At 40.0% G+C, this 21,829-nt stretch overlaps 1 protein-coding gene across 2 annotated transcripts; it reads left to right on the forward strand.

Moving 5' to 3' along the window:
* Positions 1–14,054: 14,054 nt before the first annotated feature.
* LOC110922890 (zinc finger CCCH domain-containing protein 11) lies at positions 14,055–16,278 on the forward strand. Of its 2 annotated transcripts, XM_035982746.1 has the most exons (3): positions 14,055–14,361; positions 14,456–14,540; positions 16,038–16,278. In XM_035982746.1, exons 1-3 carry the CDS (start codon positions 14,194–14,196, stop codon positions 16,043–16,045), a joined length of 261 nt encoding a protein of 86 aa, XP_035838639.1. In that variant the 5' UTR covers positions 14,055–14,193; the 3' UTR covers positions 16,046–16,278. The 2 variants fall into 2 exon arrangements, with proteins under 2 accessions (XP_035838639.1, XP_022022776.1); XM_022167084.2 differs by lacking the exon at positions 16,038–16,278 and having other exon boundaries at positions 14,456–14,712.
* The last annotated feature ends 5,551 nt before the right edge of the window (positions 16,279–21,829 follow it).

The following is a 21,829-nucleotide window of genomic DNA, read 5'->3' on the forward strand; positions in this document are numbered from 1 at the left end:
GCTCCAGGATGGATAGAGTACCGCGACTTGTGAGCTTCATCGAAAATAACCTTCCTTAAACCACCAAACAAAGGAACCCAAATCCTTTTCTCAAAACACAACGTTCCTTCCCTGTTTGGTACCAATAACTTCTCCATTCCACGGAGATACTCGTCTTCAAGGTTTCTTTCCTTGAGAGCTTCTTTCTGCGCGGTACGAATGCGCAGAGGAAAATCGGTTCAAATAACCATTTCCAAAGCCCTAACCCTTATGGGCTTGATCCTCTCTTTTCGACTTAGGGCATCGGCGACCACATTCGCCTTCCCTGGATGATACTTAATCTCGCAATCGTAATCGTTCAACAGTTCTACCCATCGTCTTTGCCTCATATTCAACTCTTCTGGTTGAATATGTGTTGGAGGCTCTTGTGATCTGTGAAGATCGTGCACTTCGTACCATAAAGGTAGTGTCTCCAGATCTTTAAAGCAAAAACTACTGCGCCGAGTTCCAAGTCATGTGTGGTATAGTTCTTTTCATGAACTTTCAGCTGGCGTGACGCGTAAGCAATAACCTTCTGGCGTTGCATCAACACGCAACCCAATCCTTGACGCGATGCGTCGCAGTATACCACAAAATCATCTGTACCTTCCGGTAGGGCTAAGATTGGCGCGTTGCAAAGCTTATCTTTCAATATCTGAAATGCTTCTTCCTGTTTGATTCCCCAATCAAACTTCTTGTCCTTCTGCGTGAGGAGCGTCAATGGTTGGGCGATCTTTGAAAAGTTCTCAATGAACCTTCGATAATAGCCAGCCAAACCCAGGAATTGCCGAATCTCGGTTGGCGTTTTTGGCGTTTCCCAATCCTTGATCGCCTCGATCTTGGTGGGATCCACGTGGATTCCATCTCCATTCACCACGTGCCCAAGGAATTGCACTTCTCTTAGCCAAAACTCGCACTTAGAGAACTTGGCGTACAACTGTTCTTTCTTCAGCAGCTCCAGAATGGCTCTAAGATGCTGCTCGTGCTCAGCCTTCGTCTTTGAATAAATCAAAATATCATCAATGAATACGATCACGAACTTATCCAGGTACGGCTTGCAAACTCGATTCATCAAATCCATGAACACTGCAGGTGCGTTTGTCAGACCAAACGGCATAACGAGAAACTCGTAGTGTCCATATCGGGTTCTGAAGGCTGTCTTTGGGATACTCTCTTCCTGTATCCGTAGCTGATGGTATCCAGATCGAAGATCGATCTTTGAATAAAAGCTTGAACCTTGAAGTTGGTCAACAGATCATCTATTCTTGGCAGGGGATACCTATTCTTGATCGTCAGCTTGTTCAACTCTCTGTAATCAATACACATGCGGAAACTACCGTCCTTCTTCTTGACAAACAAAACTGGAGCTCCCCAAGGCGAGAAGCTCGGTCGGATGAATCCCTTGTCTAACAACTCTTGAAGTTGTGTCGACAGTTCCTGCATCTCGGATGGGGCAAGTCTGTAGGGTGCCTTAGCCACAGGCGCGGCGCCTGGAACTAAGTCAATGCGAAACTCCACTTGCCTTTGCGGCGGCAAGCCAGGCAAATCTTCTGGGAAGACTTCTGGGTACTCCCTCACGACAGGGATGTCTTCGATCTTTGGCTCATCAGCCTTCTTATCTACAATGTGTGCTAGAAAGGCAGTACATCCCTTCTGCAAACACTTTCTTGCCTTCAGGCAGCTAATAATCCTCAACGGCGTCTCACGCTTCTCTCCGTGAACAACAATGGTCTCACCATTATTGGTTGGGATACGAACGACCTTCTCATGACAAACTATCTCGGCCTTGTTACTCGATAACCAATCTATCCCTACTACCACGTCGAAGCTTCCCAACTGGACTGGTAGTAGATCTAGAGCGAACTCACGCTCTCCCAATTCGATTACGCACCCTCGAATCACTTCATTAGCTTCTACTAACTTCCCATTCGCTAATTCGATCGAGTACGGAATATTTAACTTACTAGCGGCTAAACCAAGCATATTCTTAAATTCTAACGACACGAAGCTATAATCGGCGCCAGTATCAAATAAAACGGATGCATAGCGTTGGTTTACAAGGAACGTACCAGTGACAACATTGGGATCCTGGCGCGCTTCCCTTGCTTCTATGTTGAAAACCCTTCCGCGGGCTTGGTTCAATTCCGGGCAATTCCTTTTGTAGTGCCCAATGTCGCCGCAGTTAAAGCATCCGGGTCTCTGCCCATTTCCACCAACGTTTCCAGCTTGATTGTTTCCCTGATTTCGATTCATGGCGCCCGCTTGGTTTGCATGATTGACCCGATTCCCATCACCTCCATGGTTTCCTTGGGGGCGGTTCCCAGTATCACCACGGTTATTCCTATTCCCAGATCCTCCTTGGCCTCCCCGGCCAGCACTAGCCCAACAAAAATCCTTCGTATGACCAGTCTTCCCACATGATTCACAAACTCTTAGCCCGCAACGACCAGAGTGATGTCGTTGGCATGAGTTGCACTTGGGTTGTGCACCCATATATCCCTTTCCTTTCTTCCTACCACCAGTTGTATCCTGAGCTGGCGCGTTCTGCTCTCCTTTCTTAACCACCACCCCGGTGCCCTGCTTGAAGTTTGAAAACTTCCGCTTGTTTCCTCCAGATGACTCCACATGAGTCTCCTTCTTCTTAGGCTCCGCTTCATCAAACTTGTTCAAACGAATTGCCTCCTCGGTGAGAGCCACACTCAAATCAATGGCTTCAGTGATAGTTGCAGGTTTGGAGGAGGTCACCATGCTGATGATTTGAGGAGCTAATCCCCAAATGAAGCGTTCAATTCTCTTGAACTCAGGTGTGACTATGTAGGGTACCACATGCGACAAGTCGTGGAACCTCTGAACGTACTCTGCTATCTTAGGACCTTCCATTTTCAAATGCCAGAATTCGGTCTCCAATCTCTGAATTTCGGCGCGGGAACAATACTTCTTGCGCATGAGTTCCTTCAATTCGGTCCATGTCAACGCATAAGCAGCAGCTTCGCCAAGTGTCTGTACTTGTAGATTCCACCATGATAGGGCTCCATCCAAAAATAGCCCTGAGATATAAGTGACTTGTTGATCCAGCGCGCATTTGCTCATGCGAAGTACGGATTCGGTTTTCTCTGTGACAACCCTCACAAAACCAGGTATCCGTACGACTTAATTAACTATTAATTGTTGCCTAATTACTGTGCTTAACTGAAGTTTCTGATAAACTGCTACTTGATTGTTGATACTTGTACATATCTGCATCATACTTTGATTTTTCCGTCACTACATTATTTACTTACTGAACTCTAGTGACAAACATGATGCACAAAAGCACAGTAGCACTTGAACGGGTAACCTATTTGACATGCTGATATAGCCAGCATCAGGCAGACACTGCCTCTAAAGGCCTGAATGAGCCAGAAATATTTTACTGCACCCATAGTGTGTGTAGGGATACAAGGGTTGTATAATTGCGTCTCTAGGAATAAGATATAGAGATTGGATGTGCCTAAAACGTACTCTAAGCACAAAACACAGCACTTTTATCAACACACTAGCTTCTAGCTAATTAATAAAGTGCCAAAACATGAGGAAATATTCCTGACACTTTGCAGAATAAATTGTGTCGCTAAAAATATTATTTACAACGCTTAAAGGATTACTTAAGCACTTTAACGGATTACTATCCGACCGAACAACCGGACTATACCCGGAACATAAAAAATATTGCCAGAAATAATATTGGTATTTTTCTGAGCCAGTTAGGGTCCCTGATTACCCTAACACCCGCATTATAACGCATTAAACAACTAACGGGGTTAATCTCTAAAAGTAACCGACTTAACTAAACTGAACTCTAACTGAACAATCAAGATCCAACCGGGTACCCCCCCTCCTTTAGGCCGGTTCCATTCTATTGGAACAAGGGTACAACCTTTTGATTATTATATTAGATTTCGTGGATATCTAGAGACATAAGAATCCGATGGACGATAGCACTTGATTTTCTCTATATAAACCCACACTTAACACACAAGATTACACACACATTTCACCAACACTCCTCTCTCTTGCCCCCTCTCCCTCTCGGCCGTGACTACCCCCACCCACACATCCATTTTCGAGTTCTTGTCTTGCCATTCCAAGCTCACACAAGTGTCGGGGATCACGTACGAGGAAGCTTGAAGCAAGCGGAAGTTGAAGGACCTCGTTCATTTGCTTTTATCCACGCCATTTTCGCCAAAGATCTTCCCTAGCCCCGAGCTAGAGGTATAACATTTAAAACTCGCTCTTGATCGTATCTAAAGTGGTTAAAAGGATTTTTAACGGTTAAAAGTCGGAAACCCATCTTTTGAATCTATAAAGTCTACTAAAACTCGAATATTGTTGGTTAAAAGCATATAACGTGTGTAAAAGTCGTAGTATTGGAATATGTTGGTTGTAGAGACCCGATCTACGATGTGGTGGCTCTTATCATCGTTTAACCCGACTTTGTTAAGATCATGTATCTTAACATAAGCTTGTTTCTAGCGGTACGAGGGTTAAAAGGTGAAACTCCACCACACGGGAAACATGAACTTGTGTAAAAGTGTTTTGACATGAAAAATAGTATTTAAAACGAGCCGATCTACGTATGTATAAGTGGTACATTCGTAGAACCAGGTGTCGAGAAAATCATGTTTTATATAAGTTGGGTAACATGCTAACAAAGATGATTTTTAAACTACAAGTGTATAGAAACTTGTGAAACGAAAGATCCGACAAAATAACAATTTTTATAAAAGTTGTCGGGAAGTTGTAAAGAGTGATTTGTTCCAAAAACGGGGTTTTTACAAGACTAAACTATTATATACATAGATCCACTAAATATAACGAGATCTACACAATAATTTTTAGAAAAATTTCAAGTTCATGTAAAAATGCGATCTTACATACAAGTTGGCAAGTATGATTTGTTGAAACTTGTTTAATGTGTTGGAAATTGATTGGTTGATTTAAAAGAAGTGTTAAAATGATTTGTAAAAGAAAATGATACGCTTGAAAGCGTGGCCACCTCTAGTTACAGGGGAAACTCTGGCGAAATTTTTCTAAAATCTAACACTTAGAAATTATTTACAAGTGTTAGAGTTATTTTTGAAATGTTTACAAAATATATTTCGCCATGACTTTATCACAAATATTCGGAGGTGGGATTTTCACAAAAATAAACGTGATAAATATTTATTCGATAAATATATTTTTCACAACACTGTTTATGATTATTTTGTGAAAATGTATAAATATTATTTTTAGAGTAAAAATAATATTTACTAACTTTGTCGAACCCAAAATAATACCAACGCTTATACAACAAACATATAAGTTACAACGGTAATTACTATTACCACATAACCGCCAAAACGTAACTTACGCTTTATACGGAAATATTCATAAATGCGTATTTTGTCAACGTATTATTTTGGAAAGTATTATATAAAGAGAAAATATATTATTTTTGAGAAAAATAATTATATTTTGGAATGAGAAATAAAATATATTAAGTGAGACTTAATATTGTAAATTGAACGCACATGTATTGAATCCCCCATCCTTGGGAAGGAAATTAATTACCAAGTATATACAAGGAACGGTTGTCTAACCGTTTCCCGAAACTTAAACTATAAAACTAAGGCACGGCCATCCGTCTAATAGAATTAGCACATGTAGGTCGTTGCACAGCAGTTGGACACTTGGATTACTTGGTATTGTGACGCACTCACTGTGAGTTCATGTCCCCCTTTTCTCTTAACTGTTTTCAGTTTTATAAACTGCGGGGGTGAAATACATGTTACTATGATTATGAATACTTGATACATGGTATGGTTAGCGTAAGGAGGGTTACTACTTAGATCATGTGAGTGGGTAGGCGCAACTTGAGGCCATTAATCCTCGTAGTAGGACCGAGGGACAGGAGCGGTAGATCTATCTGGGTGTAGCGAGCCCAGCCCCAGGTCCAGCTGAACGGACCTCGGGGTGACTTAGTGCCCGACGCATAAATCCGCTAGGTTTGAGTCATCCCTACTTGCACTTCACACATATCAATGGCCTTGCAAACCATTGGTGATCTCTTTTTCCTTATTTGCTACATACCAGGTTTTTGATAAAGATAAAGGTTTATTTACTCACTTTCGCATGAACTCGCTCAACATTATTGTTGATTTTTCAACTTACATGTATTTCAGGAAACTAACGATCTGGTGCGGTATGGCCTGTTTCTCCGCTGCATTAGGCCCGAGGTCATCCAGGGTTCGAGACTTGTGACTCTTTCCTGGACAAGTCACAGTCCCTGAACCATGTTTATTTTAAGTTTGTGGTTGTAATGTTTAGACAAGTTTATGGTTGTCGGGTGTTAACCCGTTAAGACAATGTTTTACTATTTTATTATCAATGGATGATCTTGCATATTTTTAATTCATATAGCTTGTTATGATTAAGCTATGGTATTAAGAAGTCACACCAAATTAACCACGCTTCCGCAAAGCCAGGGTGTGACATTCTCAGCCCAGCGGACGAAGGAGACAGCACCACCTGTGCCATCGAAATTCATGGGCTTGCAGTCTAAGAACTGCTTGTAGGTGCACCCTGCACATACATTATAACATATGATTGGCATTAGCATTTCTGCTAAGGAAATCCATTTAGGTCATGGTATGTCTTAATGACTTAGGGTTACCATGAGGTGGATTGTTGTTGTTGCCCGTGTTGCCAGAGTTGCTTCCACTCATTCCTCCTTGAGAGGCAGCATATTGAGCAATAGCTGCAGCAATGACTTGCTGTAGTTCGTCCTGAGTAGTGGGCATTTGTTGTGGTTGACGTCTTGGCGGCATCTTCTAAAGATGTGTACGTCGGTCAGGCCATAGTAAAGCGTACGTATATAGTAATAGTAATAGCACATAACATCTCATGTTATCGATACTTCACAAATACTAATCACACAACATCCCATGTCACACACAACATCCCATGTCATAATAATGTAAATAAGCAATCAAGCGAATCAAATATGATGAGAACACTGCGATTGCCATATATATCGAGACCACAACGTAAGTGTATCAGTACATCACTGTGTCATACAATCATCAATCAACTAGGGGCTACATCACCCCTGTCCAAAAGCTATATCAAATCAGTGTCAAATACATCAAATACATCAAGTATGTGTCAAAAGTCAGTATCATCGTGTAGTCTCCAAAATGCTATGCAACCAAAAGCAATCGCGGTCCTCTCACCAACGTCTACACAAGCAGTACTGATGAGCTCTATACAGATGGCGGTGGAGGAGGGGGAAAGTAAGTGTAAAGCAAGCGGCGTAACTGGAGCCAGTCCTCCTCCATAGCTTGTTGAGTATGGATGACAGAAGCAACCTGCTGCTCTAGTGTAAAGAGACGAGCAGCATAATCTGGGGGTAATGATCGACATGGCTGAAGAGGAGAGTGTATCTGACCATGGCACGAACATGGTGGCAGCTGAGCTCTCTCGAGCTCCTGGAGACGCTGCGTGTGTGACTCGTGCTGATGAACGAAGGACATCAAAACGTCCTCTATAGTGTGTCCCACATGAAATGGATGGTAAGGATCAGTAGGTGGCATGACTGCGGGTGTCGACCAAAGCAAAGGCTCACTGGTGGGGTCAGACGGTGCCACATGAATCGGTGAAGTAGAGGGTGGAACAGATGACATCTGGGGCATGAAGGGAATAGACATCGGTACGTGCCCAAAAGGATGGGCTGAAGAGCCCTCTCCAGGCCTCGCTGGAGGTACAAACTGAGGAACCTGAAAAGTGAAATCAACAGGTCATGTAACAGGGATCTGAGGGGGCAAAGGTGGAACGTCCTCATCAGCAGGTATCCAACCGTGCTGTGCATGCTCATCCGGTGGATCCAAGTGGTCTGTAAACAGTGCGTGCTCAGGCTCAAGTGGAACGGGATCAAATGGGGGAGCAACAATAGGATCAACTGGTGCAATGTGCTCAACAGGGATATCAACAATAGGTGGGGGAACAACAGGATCGATAGCAACAACGACATGATCGCCCTCCAAATGATCATCAACGGGCGGGTCAGCTAGAATGGGCTCAACTGGGATGCCAGCATGTACGGGGTCATGCTCGGGCATAGGATCTAGAGCAGCTGCCTGCTCAGGAGCCAAGGCAGGCTCATGGTCATCAAAAGCCATCTCGAAATCAAAATCGGGATCAATAGGATCAACTGGATCAGCGGGATCCTCCATGGGCTGGTCCATCGGGATAAACTCAATATCATGATCCGGGTCGAATCCCGGAGGAAAAATGGGATCAGAATCCTCTATGTCGTCATGCTCAAATGCAAAGCTCGGAATAGGTGCAGCAGACGATGCCTGGTCAGGATCCGAATCGTGTGCAAAATGCTGTGCGCTCACCTCGTGAGAAGGTGCGGAAGCCACAGACTCAAAGGAGTCTGGGACCGGTGAATGTGCGGGTGAGTCCTCGGTAGGGGCATCAGCGATCATCAGAAGATCGCCAGCTGGAAGTAGGGCTGCGTCCGGGATCTCATCCTCTATAGGCTCATCCTCAAACAGATCGATATCGCCGTCAGCCTCGGCGTCAAGTAGTAAGTCATATGCGGGATAAACGGCCAAAGGTATAGGAGCCGGAATCACAACTAGAGGTAGGTACTCAGCAGGGGGGCCATCCGCAGGCTCATCAGCACCCTCGGGTAGTGCGAAGGGCTGGAAATCGTCGTCGTCCGTGCTGGTGGAATCAGATGTATGCACCTCATGCTCCGAAGATGGGAGGTCATCAGATACGATAGGTAGGGGTCCGGTGGTGTCCGAGTCACCTGTGCCTGGTGAGTCCATGTGTCTGTAACACAAACACAAGTATGCACAAATAATCAGTCATACAATCAGGTAATCACATAAGTCACCAAGTAAGATATCACATAATCCTCCTAGTCCCACTAGCCTCCCAGACTGCTTTTCCTAGTCCCACTAGCCAATTCTTCCAGCCTCCCAGACTGACTCCCTAGTCCCACTAGACAACTACCTCGATCCATTGGATCGAGCCTCGGCCTCCCAGACCGAGCCTCAGCCTCCCAGACTGAGCCTAAAAATAATAAATAAAATGCGCTCAACATTTGTTTATAAAAAGGTTTTGGATCTGGACTTAAGTGGTATGCAGTAAAAATGTTTTCGTGAGAGCCCTAGTGATCATAGTCTAGACTCGAGAAGGAACCCTAGTTCGCTATGATCAGAGCTCTGATACCAAGCTGTCACACCCTGGCTTTGCGGAAGCGTGGTTAATTTGGTGTGACTTCTTAATACCATAGCTTAATCACAACAAAGCTATATGAGTTAAAAAAAATATGCAAGATCATCCATTAAATTAAAAATACCATAACATTGTCGTAACGGGATAACACCCTAACAACCATAAACTTGTTCACCAAACATTACAAATTCAATCTTAACATAAACATGATTCAAGGACTGTGACTTGTCCAGGAAAGAGTCACATTCCCCGAACCCTGGATGACCTCGGTGACTAATGCAGCGGAAAACATGCCATACCGTGCCAGATCTTTTAATTCCCTGAAATACATGTAAGTTGAAAAATCAACAATAATGTTGAGCGAGTTCATGCGAAAGTGAGTAAATAAACCTTTGTCTTTATCAAAACCCTGGTATGTAGCAAATAAGGAAAAAGAGATCACCAATGGTTTGCAAGGCCATTGATATGTGTGAAGTGCAAGTAGGAAGACTCAAACCTAGCGGATTTATGCGTCGGGCACTAAGTCACCCCGAGGTCCGTTATGCTGGACCTGGGGCTGGGCTCGCTACACCCAGATAGATCTACCGCTCCTGTCCCTCGGTCCTACCATGAGGATTAATGGCCTCAAGTTTCCGCCTACCCACTCACATGATCTAAGTAACAAACCTCCTTACACTAACCATACCATGTATAAAGTATTCATAATCAATGTAACATGTATTTCACCCCCGCAGTTTAGAAAACTGAAAATAGTTAAGAGAAAAGGGGGACATGAACTCACAGTCGGTGCGTCTCTACCAAGTACTCCGAATGTCAGCTGTGCGACGACCTACATGTACTAATTCTATTAGACGGATGGCCGTGCCTTAGCTTTATAGTTTAGATTTTTGGGAAATAGTTAGACAACTATTTCGTGTTTATATTTTGCATGTACTTGGAAGTTAATCTCCTTCCCAAGGATGGGGGATTTAATACATGTGCGTTCAATTTATAATATTAAGTCTCACTTAATATATCTTCATTCCAAATATAAATACTTTTCTAAAAAATATTATATTTCCATTTCACATAATACTTCCAAAATAATGCGTTGACAAAATACGCGTTCATGAATATTTCCGTATAATGCGTAAGTTACGTTTTAACGATTAAGTGGTAATAATAATTACCGGTGTAACTTATATGTTTGTCGTGTAAGCGTTTGTATTATTTTGGATTCGTCAACGTTTGCAAATATTATTCTTACTCTAAAAATAACATTTGTGTATTTTCACAAAATAATCATAAACAGTGTTGTGAAAAATTATATTTACCAAATATATATTTATCACGTTTAGTTTTGTGAAAATCCCACCTCCGAATATTTGTAAATAAAGTCGTGGCGAAATATATTTTGAAAACATATCAAAATAATTCTAACACTTGTAAATAATTCTAAGTATTAGGTTTTTAGAAAAATTTCGCCAGAATTTCCCCTGTAACTGGAGGTGGCCACGCTTTCAAGCGTATCATTTTCTTTTACAAAATCATTTCAACACTTCTTTAATCAATCAATCAATTTCCGACACATCAAACTAGTCGACAAGTATGTAAATCGCATAATCACATGAACTTGTAGTTTTTCTTAAAACTATAGTGTAGATCCCGTTATATTTGGTGGATCTTTGTATAAAATAGTTTAATCCCGTAAAAACCTCGTTTTTAGAATAAATCATCCTTTACAACTTCCCGTCATCTTTCTCAAAGATTGTTATTTTGTCGAAACTTTTCATTTCACAAGTGTTTATACACTTGTGGTTTGTAAAAATCATATTTGTTAGTGTGTCATCCGGCTTTTAGAAAACATGATTTTCTTGACACTTGGTCCTTTGAAAATACCACTTGCAGATACGTAGATCCGTTAGTTTTAAACACTATTTTACAAGTAAAAATACTTTTACACAAGTTCATGTTTTTCGTGTGGTAGAGTTTCACCTTTTAACCCTTGTACCGTCCGAAACAAGCTTATGTCAAGATCCATGATCTTAACAAAGTCGGGTTAAACGATGATCCGAGCTACCACAACGTAGATCGGGCCTCAATATTCACAACTTTCAAATACTACAACTTTTACACAAGTATTAAGCTTTTAACCATCATTATTCATGTTTTAGTAGACTTTAAAGATTCAAAAGATAAGTTTCCGCATTTTAACCGTTACAATTCTTATTAACCACTTTAGAATGATCCGAGTATGAGTTTTAAGTGTTATACCTCTAGCTCGAGGCTAGGGAAGAATCTAGGCGAAAATGTGGTGGATAAAAGCAAGATAACGAGGTCCTTCCACTTCCGTTAGCTCCAAGACTCCTTATGCGTGACCCGAAAGGCTTGTGTATGCTTGGAATGGATGGATCAAAAGCCGAAAATTGGTGGATGTGTGGATGTGGGTTCGGCCGAGAGCCAAGGGAGGAGAGGAGAGGAGTTTTTGGTTGTGATGTGAAGTGTATAATCTCTTATGTGTTTAGGTTAGATTTTATAGACAAACTCAAGTTCATCGTCCAATGGATTACGTGTCCCCTTGATATTAGGCAATTGAAATAAAATAATCTAACCTTGTACTCTTGTGTTCCCCTCTAGTTGGCCGATCTCAATGGGGGGGGGGGGTCTTGGTTCAATCTCAAGTAGATAGTTAGTGATTAGTTACTTTAAACCAAGTTAGATTTATGGTTAACTCGGTTAGTCACATGTTGTGCTTTAACGCGGGTGTTAGGGTATTCAGGGACCCTAACTGGCTCAGAAAAAGACCAATAATATTATTGTCAATATTTTTATGTTCCGGGTATAATCCGGTTGTTCGGTTGGATAGTAATCCGTTAAAGTGCTTAAATAAGCTTTTAAGTGTCGTAAATAATATTTTTAGTGACACACTCATTCTGCAAAGTGTCAGGAATATTTTCCTCATGTTTTGGCACTTTATTAGTTAGCCAGAAGCTGGTATGTTAAATAAAGTGCTGTGTTTTGTGCTTAGAGTACGTTTTAGGCACATCCAATCATTATATCTTATTCCTAGAGACGCAGTTCTACAACCCTTGTATCCCTACACTCACTATGGGTGTAGTAAAATATTTCTGGCTCATACATGCCCTTAGAGGCAGTGTCTGCCTGATGCTGGCTTCATGTTCAATAGGTTATCCGTTCTAATGCTACTGTGCTTTAGTGCATCATGTTTGTCACTAAGGTTCAACTTGTAAATAATGTAGTGACGGCAACCAAAGTATGATGCAGGAATATACAAGTACTAGAAATCAAGTAGCAGTTCGTCAGCAATTTCAGTTAAGCACAGTAATTAAGCAGCAATTATTTATTAATTAAATCATACGGATACCTGGTTTAGTGAGGGTTGTCACACTCTCTCTATCTCTCTCTCTCAGTTCTCTCTCTCTCTCTCTCTCCACCAGTCATCTCCATCAACATCGTCCTCATCTCCACCCACCAACACTGCCATCTCCACAACCACCACTACCACCACCAAACATCGCCATCTCCACTATACCCACGAATCCTTTCCAACACCCCACTAACCTTTTAATCCAATCAATCAAATTCTCTGCATCCATTTAAAATATTATGTGATAAAGTTCATGTCTTTTAACCCAATCACATCGATTCAATCTGAGTGTTCAGATCCATCATTTGAAATTTTGAACAAGTTGCAAGTCAAATTGTTGGTTGAATGCACGGTTGCAGGTCAAACATCATCTGAACCGTGCCCATCGATGCAACACCACATCGATTCATCATTGAATATACTCATTGATTGATAAAGATTCACCGCTATCTCTCAAATTCTTCCCAAAAAATGGGTGTATGCATCAGCAAAAGCAAGAATTCATCAAGAACTGAAGTGGGTATTACTTACAATCACAGATCTGATGAGCCAAACATTGTGTACACCAAATCACCAGCTCCAGCAGACCAAATTCCACCAAAGAATCACCACGACCACCACCCAGCCCCAAAAGGGTATTCAAATCGATGGTCTGTACCGCCACACTGCCACCGCCATCACCGCCAGAGCTTTGAAGAAGATGTGTTTGAAGGTTTGGAGAAGAGGTGGAGCCGGTGTGAAGACAGGAGCTTTAAGGTCAACGCCAGTGGGTTGTATGAAGACGGAGAACGATGCTGACGCCGGTGGAGCCTCTCTCCGACTTCCTCTCTGACGCCGGTGGAGCCTCTCTCCGACTTCCTCTCTGAAGTTTTGGGTGTTAATGGGGAAGATGAAGCCTTAAATAGGGTGATTTATTTAGTTTACTCTATTATTTTTAATCAGTTAAAATAAAAACAAAAATGACCAAAATACCCCTTTAGAAAAGGACAAAAAAACAGTTTTTTTTGTGAAATCTGATCTGATTTCAGTTTTGGACTAAAATGGCAACAAAATGCAAACCTCAGGGACCCAGATTTAAAAATTTTGGATTTTGGACTAAAGTGGCAAAAGTGAGTAAACCTCAGGGACCATTTTGGCTATTAACTCTAAAGGAAACAACCAACCTACTACTTGACTCAATCAACCCATGACTCAGAACCCTACTACTTTACTAACAAAACACACACAAACATTAGTTAGTTTCTCGGTTAAGAGGATGTGAAATGACAAAAATACCCTTACTATAAAATAAAAACAACTTAACTTATTAAATAGATTTATTTATTTGTAGGACCCACTCCTTTATAAAAATAAAATAACAACCCCACCAACCTTCCTCTCTCTTTTTCTGTATTCCCCATCCCCTTCCCGTTCCCCTGCAACTCCATTCGATAAAACCCTAATCAGTTACCGACTATTCAATTGCTTCCTCACCGGATCATCTATTTGATTCGATTGCTTCAATTAATTTGTTAGAAGTTTGAATTTGATCCTAAAGGATGCCTATGAAACAATCGAAAGCGGAGATAGCAAAGAAGCAGAAAGTAGTAGAAGACAAAACATTTGGGCCTAAGAACAAGAGCAAGAGCAAAAATGTTCAGAAATATGTTCAGTCACTTCAACAGAATGTTGTCCCTAAACCTGATCCTTCCAAACTCGCTGCAAAGGTATTGTTGTTTTTTTATAGGTTTTTTTCAGTAAATTGGCTGAATTAGTTTAGTTATTGTTTTCATATTGATTATTCGTTTGTTTGATTGACAGAAAAATAAGGAAGAAGAGAAAGCTAGAGAGAAGGAGTTGAATGACTTGTTTAAGATTGCTGTTGTTCAACCCAAAGTTCCTTTTGGTAGGTTTTGTTTTACTACCTCTAATCAGATTGTAGTTAGTTATTCTTATGGTCTTTTGTATAGAGTTTGTTACATAATTTGTTAGAGGGATTTTGTGTATAGATTTTTTCATCAGGCTATATACCTTGAGGCTTGTATTGTACACATTTTCTATGAGATTTACATATCTCATTCGAAACCTGATAGAAATATTAAGTTTTTGGTGATGCTCTGTTTACATGTTTAAAGATAAAGGTCTACGGTTTGTCATACGGGTTAGGTTTCAGTCTCACACTTGAAATTAAAGAGAGAAGATAGAGAGAAGAAAGTGAGAGGAAGGTGGGGGGTGGGGTTGTTATTTTGGTTGTTATAAAGGAGTGGGTCCCACAAATAAATAAATCTATTTAATAGGTTAAGTTATTTTGTTTTATAATAATGGTATTTTTGTCATTTCACATCCTCTTAACTGAGAAAACTAACTGATCTTAGGCCTAGGGACTATCCAGGAACAAAATTGCAAAAGTTGGGGACTATAGCTGTAATTTTAGAAAGTTAAAGACTAAAGGTGAAAAGGGGCATACCACAGCGACTATCCGGGCATTTAACTCTACTTATCACAAACAAATCTGAACTCAATCTCTCTTCTGACATACTTACTTCGCCTTTCAAAATACAATCACCAACACTCGTCTTCTTCCTTCCTGCAACTATCTTTCTTTCTCTCGACTACATTCACTTTCACAAAGACACCGTTCTTCTCCTTTTTTTCTTTCCATACGTTTCTTGTCCTACGACTATTCTCGTTGATCACCACTGCTTCTTTTCTAATGTCTTGGAATAATATGGTAACTGTTTTCAGTAACTCGACCGATCACCATATCTTCTCTTCTACTATTCTTGATTAACCGGCTAACAAAACCCTAGTTGTCTAGTGGACATAAGTTGCACATCGCTACCTAAACACATAAAATATCCCGTGTTTGTTTACTACTTTTATGTTTATATGTTCGTGTGTGTGCTCATAAAATCTCTTGATCATTAAATGTTTTCCCAGTCTCATGGATCGAACTAGCCACCTGCTAGGGTTTTCCCATTAGCCTTCTATCGTTGCCTCCCCTAGCAACCTAGGGTTTTGCTAGAATCAACAACCACTGACCATCGCTCCTTTAGGGTAATAGGGTAGTATCGACACCGGCAAACCCAACTAGAACGTCGCCTTTAGCCCTTGCTGACCAGGAATCCATGCTCATTGTTCTCATTTTTCACTGAAGTTAGGAACCACCGTTGACAGAACTATCGCTGACCTGTTAGCCAGCCAGAACAACCCTCTACTCTTCGTTTCATTGTCGCACAATTGGTTTGAGGTTAGATTTTTTGTTTTTTTTTTCTTTTTTTCAAGTTCACGTTGCTGCCATTGCTCTGTTCGGCGCTCTCTCGATTTCAATTCTGTTTTAGCGTGGTTGGACAATTTGTTATTGTTGTTGTTGTTTCTCATTTTTTTTTCTTTTCAATGGCAGACAACTAGAAAACGAAGATAGAAAAGTTCAATGGTCAAAATTATTGTTAGTGGAAGATGCAAATAACAGATTTGCTAATTTGCAAATACTGAAGAATTTGGATTTCAATTGGCTAGCTCTTAACAAGAAGGCTAAGTGTATGATTAGGCTTGCTATGTTTATGTACACTGTGTACAATCACTATAAGAGATTTGGTTCTTTACCATCACAAAGTATATGTGGGAAAAAGCCTATAATGTGTTGGTAGTTGTTTTTAGAGTTAATTGCTCGGATGGTCCTTGTGGTTTACCATTTTTCATCTTTAGTTCCCACCTTTTTAAAATAGCATGTTTGCTCTCTGTGGTTTGCTCGGTTGTTACTCGGTTAGTCCCTAATATGGATGGATGGGCGTTAGTTCTTAGTGTTAAGTGGGTTTGAAAGGACTAAAATACCCCCTTAAAATAAATATAATATCTAAAAATGTTAATATCTAGAAGGTCCCACTAACCCTTCATCTTCGTTGACCCAGGACGCCTTCGACAAACCACCACCATAACCACCGCACACACCACCGTCATGGTCCACAACCTCCCTCCCATTCTTCTCCGGCGAAGCATTCCCCCTCCCTCATTTTTTTACGGCCAACCAATTTTTTGGCACCCGTAACTTCACTTCACCCACACCAGATGGTGGACTTCAACCGGTAAGATAACATACACCGGATTTGCAGGTTCCTTCATTGCCAATTTGCCATCACATGTCACCTTGCAACATTCACCAAACATGGTACATCTTGATTTGCAGGTCCTTCATTGCCATCGCAGATCATTTTACAACGTCCATGGATTTGCAGGCGTCCACCGAACAGAGGACACCTTGATTGGTTTTACTGATTTTTGTCATGTTTGAGTTAGTTTAGTTTGGTTTTGTTTGTAACAGTGAGGTATGGTGTGATAGTGGTTTCTGTAATTGTTATATTATCCATCTTATCCATCATATCTATAAACAATTTCACAAAATCAACTTCAAACAAAATCATCTTGTCCATCATATTTATAAACAATTTCACAAAATCAACTTCAAACAAAATCAAGATTGTCAATTCTCTCTAAATAGCCAAATGTTAATTCTCTCTAAACAATTATAAGATAGAAATTGCAATCAAGAATGCATGGTTCATTTTTCCGGCGAGTGCACCTGGTGCGTTTTCCCGCAACAATATGGCAAGAGTGGAGTTTCACGTCGCCGGAACCGTCCCGTAAGAGAGTTTGGGTGGTCACAGTTGAGGTTGATGATGTTTTTAAAGGAAGAGATGAAGGTTTCGAGTGGGTTTAAGGATGATGGTTTTGGTGTGGAGTTGTGCCGGCGACGGCGGATGAGGGTGGTGGTGGTGTCGGCGGTGCTGGTGTAAGTCTGATGAAAGGGACATGGATTTTGGGGTGGTTGGTTTACTGAGGATGTGATGTGTTTGGTGTGGGGCCATTTGAAAGCTTTATTGTTTTAGTTTTTATTTTTTAGTAAGGGTTTTTTTTTGTAATTTTATGCATATTTAACGGAATAACTTAACGCCCATCCACTCAAAGGACTATCCGAGTAATAAACGTTCAAACCACGGGGACTAAACATGCTATTTTAAAAAAGTGGAGACTAAAGGTGAAAAAATGACAAACCACATGGACTATCCGGGCAATTATCTCGTTTATTTTACATACGCATCAATTAAGTTTCATTATGTGTAAAACCGGTGACTACGGATATAGATCATCACCCGTACATAATTATACATAATTATGTGTAGTTATATAACAGGCTATACCTACACATATATGTGTGGCTAAAAGCCATTTATATGTGTGGTTAGAAGTTTAACAATTTGTTTAGAAGACATCTGTCGCGGTAACTAACGTGACATCTGTCGTGGACTATAGTATTGGCACATGTCATCAATATATGTGTGGGTAAAAGTAATATTATGTATAGGTAAATGTGGAAGATGTGTAGATATTGATCTTAATTTGTGTAGAAAAAAAACAATGATATGTAAATATATTTTAAACTGTAAACATTAATCACACTATATGTAGACAATAATCTTCAAATATGTACAAACAAATACAAAAGCAATAGCAAGAATATGGAACCATGACCAAACTAAAATTATTAATTAAAATTAATGAAACATCAATCATTCAAACAACCAAATAAAAGTACCAGTTACAGAAATTTAAATACTAAAACAAAAATTTTCTATAAGTTACTAACGAGTTATAGAATCTACTAAAATGACTTCATTCGTCTGTTTTCAACACCCACTAATGTATCACATTGAGATATTCTAGTGTGCTTGATGGATGAGACATAATATTATTCTCAATCAACGCTTGTTCTGTAGGATCGCTGTGAGACCCGAATGAGTCGTTCAGAAGAGTTTTAAATCCGGTTCAAAGGCGGAATCAGTAAAACGGACGTGGAAACAGCTTGATACTATATAATCTGTCACTTTGATTGATATTAACAAAGATTACAACCTGAACAGATTTTGGCAGCACTTTGTTACAAATTCAGAAGCCGTTATCTACCAAATGAAACAAGTGCACTATATATAGTAGTTGTGATTCCACCCGAAATGGTCAAGGGATAGTTTCAAGCGGAATCAGAACTTTCTGATTTCGCTTGAAATGACCTCTTGACCATTTCGAGCGGAATCACCTCTTAAGTCCTGAAAAACTGTTTCTCGAACCTCGTGCACTGATTATCCTATCCTATCCTATTACATGATACAAGACAAAGTCAATAGACGTAATGCACTAACAGACTCCCCCTCGGATATTGATGAAGTCTTCAGTGTCTAATCTTCAACATGACACATCTTCAGTCTTGATCATTCTGCGTTCTCATTCAAGTTGTAACATTATAAGCATCCATCAATCTTTAACTTCTTCTATCAGCTTCAGGCTCCCCCTTTCGTTAAGCTTCCGTGCTTTTGGATCGACACCTAGCTTTCCATCTACAAGCTCCCTCTTGCTTCAAGCTTGTCTTCAGACTCCCCCTTAGCCTATGCTCTCAGGATCGTAGTCTGGTACACTATCTGCAACACTCATACAGTTATAAGTAACAACATTTTAAACTTCCAGAAATCGTATTCTGGCAATTCAAACCATTTAATCACTCCCCCTATCATCAAACTTCATAGATTTGGCAGTTCTATCAAACAGGATCATAAACTAGCTCTATAATAATATAAGCATTCAGATCTAACTCCCTCACAGTTAATCATCCAAGTTCAACTTAATGACCTTGGAGACATCACAAACTGTTTTTGATTTTTGATTTTTAATTCAAGTTTCAAATTAATGAACTTGTTTTATTTTCAGAAACACAATCAGCTTACTTAGATTTTGAAACTCAGCATCTCAGACATCGGTTGTCGAAAATAAAGCAGAAATCAAAATCTTTTTGTATTTTCTGAAAATATAAAGCAGTAAAGAAATATGTACAAACATATCAGTTTTTGACATGTCACAAGTACCGTTGAGCTTGGTTACACATTAAGAATTAAACAATTCACTTAGATTGTCGATATACTGATCCACTTAACTTTTCACACAAACTTCAACTGATTCAGGATACGAATTAGGTGTTTTAAAAACATAAACTCATTCATGTGTCCCACCTCTTGAATATACTCCCGTATCCAGATCCCAATATTCAGTCTTACAGGTGAGTATACCTAGATGATATCTGTAAGGGGTTAGATGCGAAACCGTGAGAGCTCAGGTCAGAACTTCCGTTCAGCAGAGAGATGACGGTTCGACTTTAGGTGTGTCCCCTTTAGAGGATCTCATCATTTTTATGCTGAGGGCGATGCTATTTTTCAAGCAATGCGGAAAGTATTATTCGGGGACTAGGTCAGAACTTCCATTCAGCAGAAGTCCCGGAATAATACCCCAGATATCACTGAGTATAAAGACCTAGTATTTCAGAAAGAGGGACCTTTCAAACGAGATTTCAGGGGTTACCTATATATCCAAGTAGTGTTCCCCACGAAATAAGCAAGTTTGAATTTAGGTTTATATCCCGAAAAAGTTTACTAAATGTATAAAAACCTATCGGCATATCATCAGTGAGACTGTTTAACGCTATTTAATCATTACATTTCTTTAGCATACTGTAACTGTCTACTGATGTACTATCATTTCCACTTTTTACACAAAAACTCAATTTTTGAATTTTATCATGTTTTTGGCTTTTTTAAATTTTCTAATGTTTTTGAATTTTCTGATAACAATTATTCTCCCCCTAAAATGCAAAATCATTAAAAAAAAATTTGACAACACGGTACTGATAACTTTGTCTCGCCATCCATTTTCTGCTTCTCGTGTACTGATTTACATAAAAAGCAGGAAATACCCCCATGATTTACAACACATTGATCTTTTACAGTTTGAAAACCATTTTTCAATCTTGTGAAATTAATCATGTTTGTTCCACCGTGAGGGTTTCGGCATATTCCATCAACACATATTTTTGTAATTTTCCTTTTTTTTTAAAAAAAAATTAAAAACAAACATATTTTTGGTTTTTCAAATTTTTATCAAACTAAAAAAACATATTTTTAGTTTTTAATTTTTCTAATTTTTAGGGTTTTGAAAATATTTTTTATTTATTTACAGAAAGAAAATAAACCCCCTGTTTCAACCAACACAGGGTCCAGCATCCTTCTCCTCCTCTCGGTGTGCCAGGCTGCTCCAGATTTCATTCTCACATTCTTCAGTTATCTTAAGCACCTGCACATTAATGCTAGAAATTCTTTGTCGTCATTCACAATGACTTTTTCAACTTTGACTTCAACTTTCTCATCTTTTACCGAAGTCACTTGTTTCTTAACAGACCATTTTTGACCTTTTGGTGTACCCCTTTTGTAAAAATGTGTCTCTTTTTGATCACTTTGATTTTGAACAACTTTTGGTTTCCAAAACTCTTGGGGTTTTGTCATATCAACTGATGTTTTCCATCTTTGCGTTGTTCTGAATCTGGGTGTGTGAGAATTCCAGGTCTGTTTTGAATCGAACTTGTTTGGGCTTGATTTCCAGTTTTGATTTGAAGCAAACTTGTTTGTATTGTACCTCCAAGTTTGTTTCGAATCAAATCTGGTTGACCTTTGTTTCACATCCTCAGATTTCTGTGCTATCACATTGTCACACCCCCAAAATCCACACGCGGAGTATCACCGCTTGGGAGCGTGACTGACCAGGATCAAGCCACCAATCATATCGAACATGTAATTAATATTAAGTAAAATAAATGTAAACCATCCATTCAATACGATAGGTGTTCAAAACATAACCATAGTTTTAAAGTGTAGCGGAAGCATAGTAAATAAACCAACAATAGTTAATAGTTTTAAACGTCATAATAGTTTCAACGTAGAAATCACGATCCTTGCCCACAACGACCCGCTTCCCCAGTGCAAGCTCCAAGTACCTAACGATCTGCAAGGCATGTAACAGAATGATCAACAAACTAGTTGAGCGAGTTCACAGAAAGTAAATGCGTAATAGTAAGTTTGTTTGTAACAGGTGGCTCTACTGGGCCGTTAGTACGTTCTATTGGTGGGGGCTTCCCACGTTGTATAACCACTAGACTAATCGTATCTATAAGTATCCTTCACAACCGAGGATAGTGATCAGTATAGGTATCCTGCACATCCGAGGATAGTGATCAGTATAAGTATCCTTCACAACCGAGGATAGTGATCAGTATAAGTATCCTTCACATCCGAGGATAGTGATCAGTATAAGTATCCTTCACAA

This window comes from Helianthus annuus, chromosome 14, assembly GCF_002127325.2.
Source record: "Helianthus annuus cultivar XRQ/B chromosome 14, HanXRQr2.0-SUNRISE, whole genome shotgun sequence".
Taxonomy (NCBI): domain Eukaryota; kingdom Viridiplantae; phylum Streptophyta; class Magnoliopsida; order Asterales; family Asteraceae; genus Helianthus; species Helianthus annuus.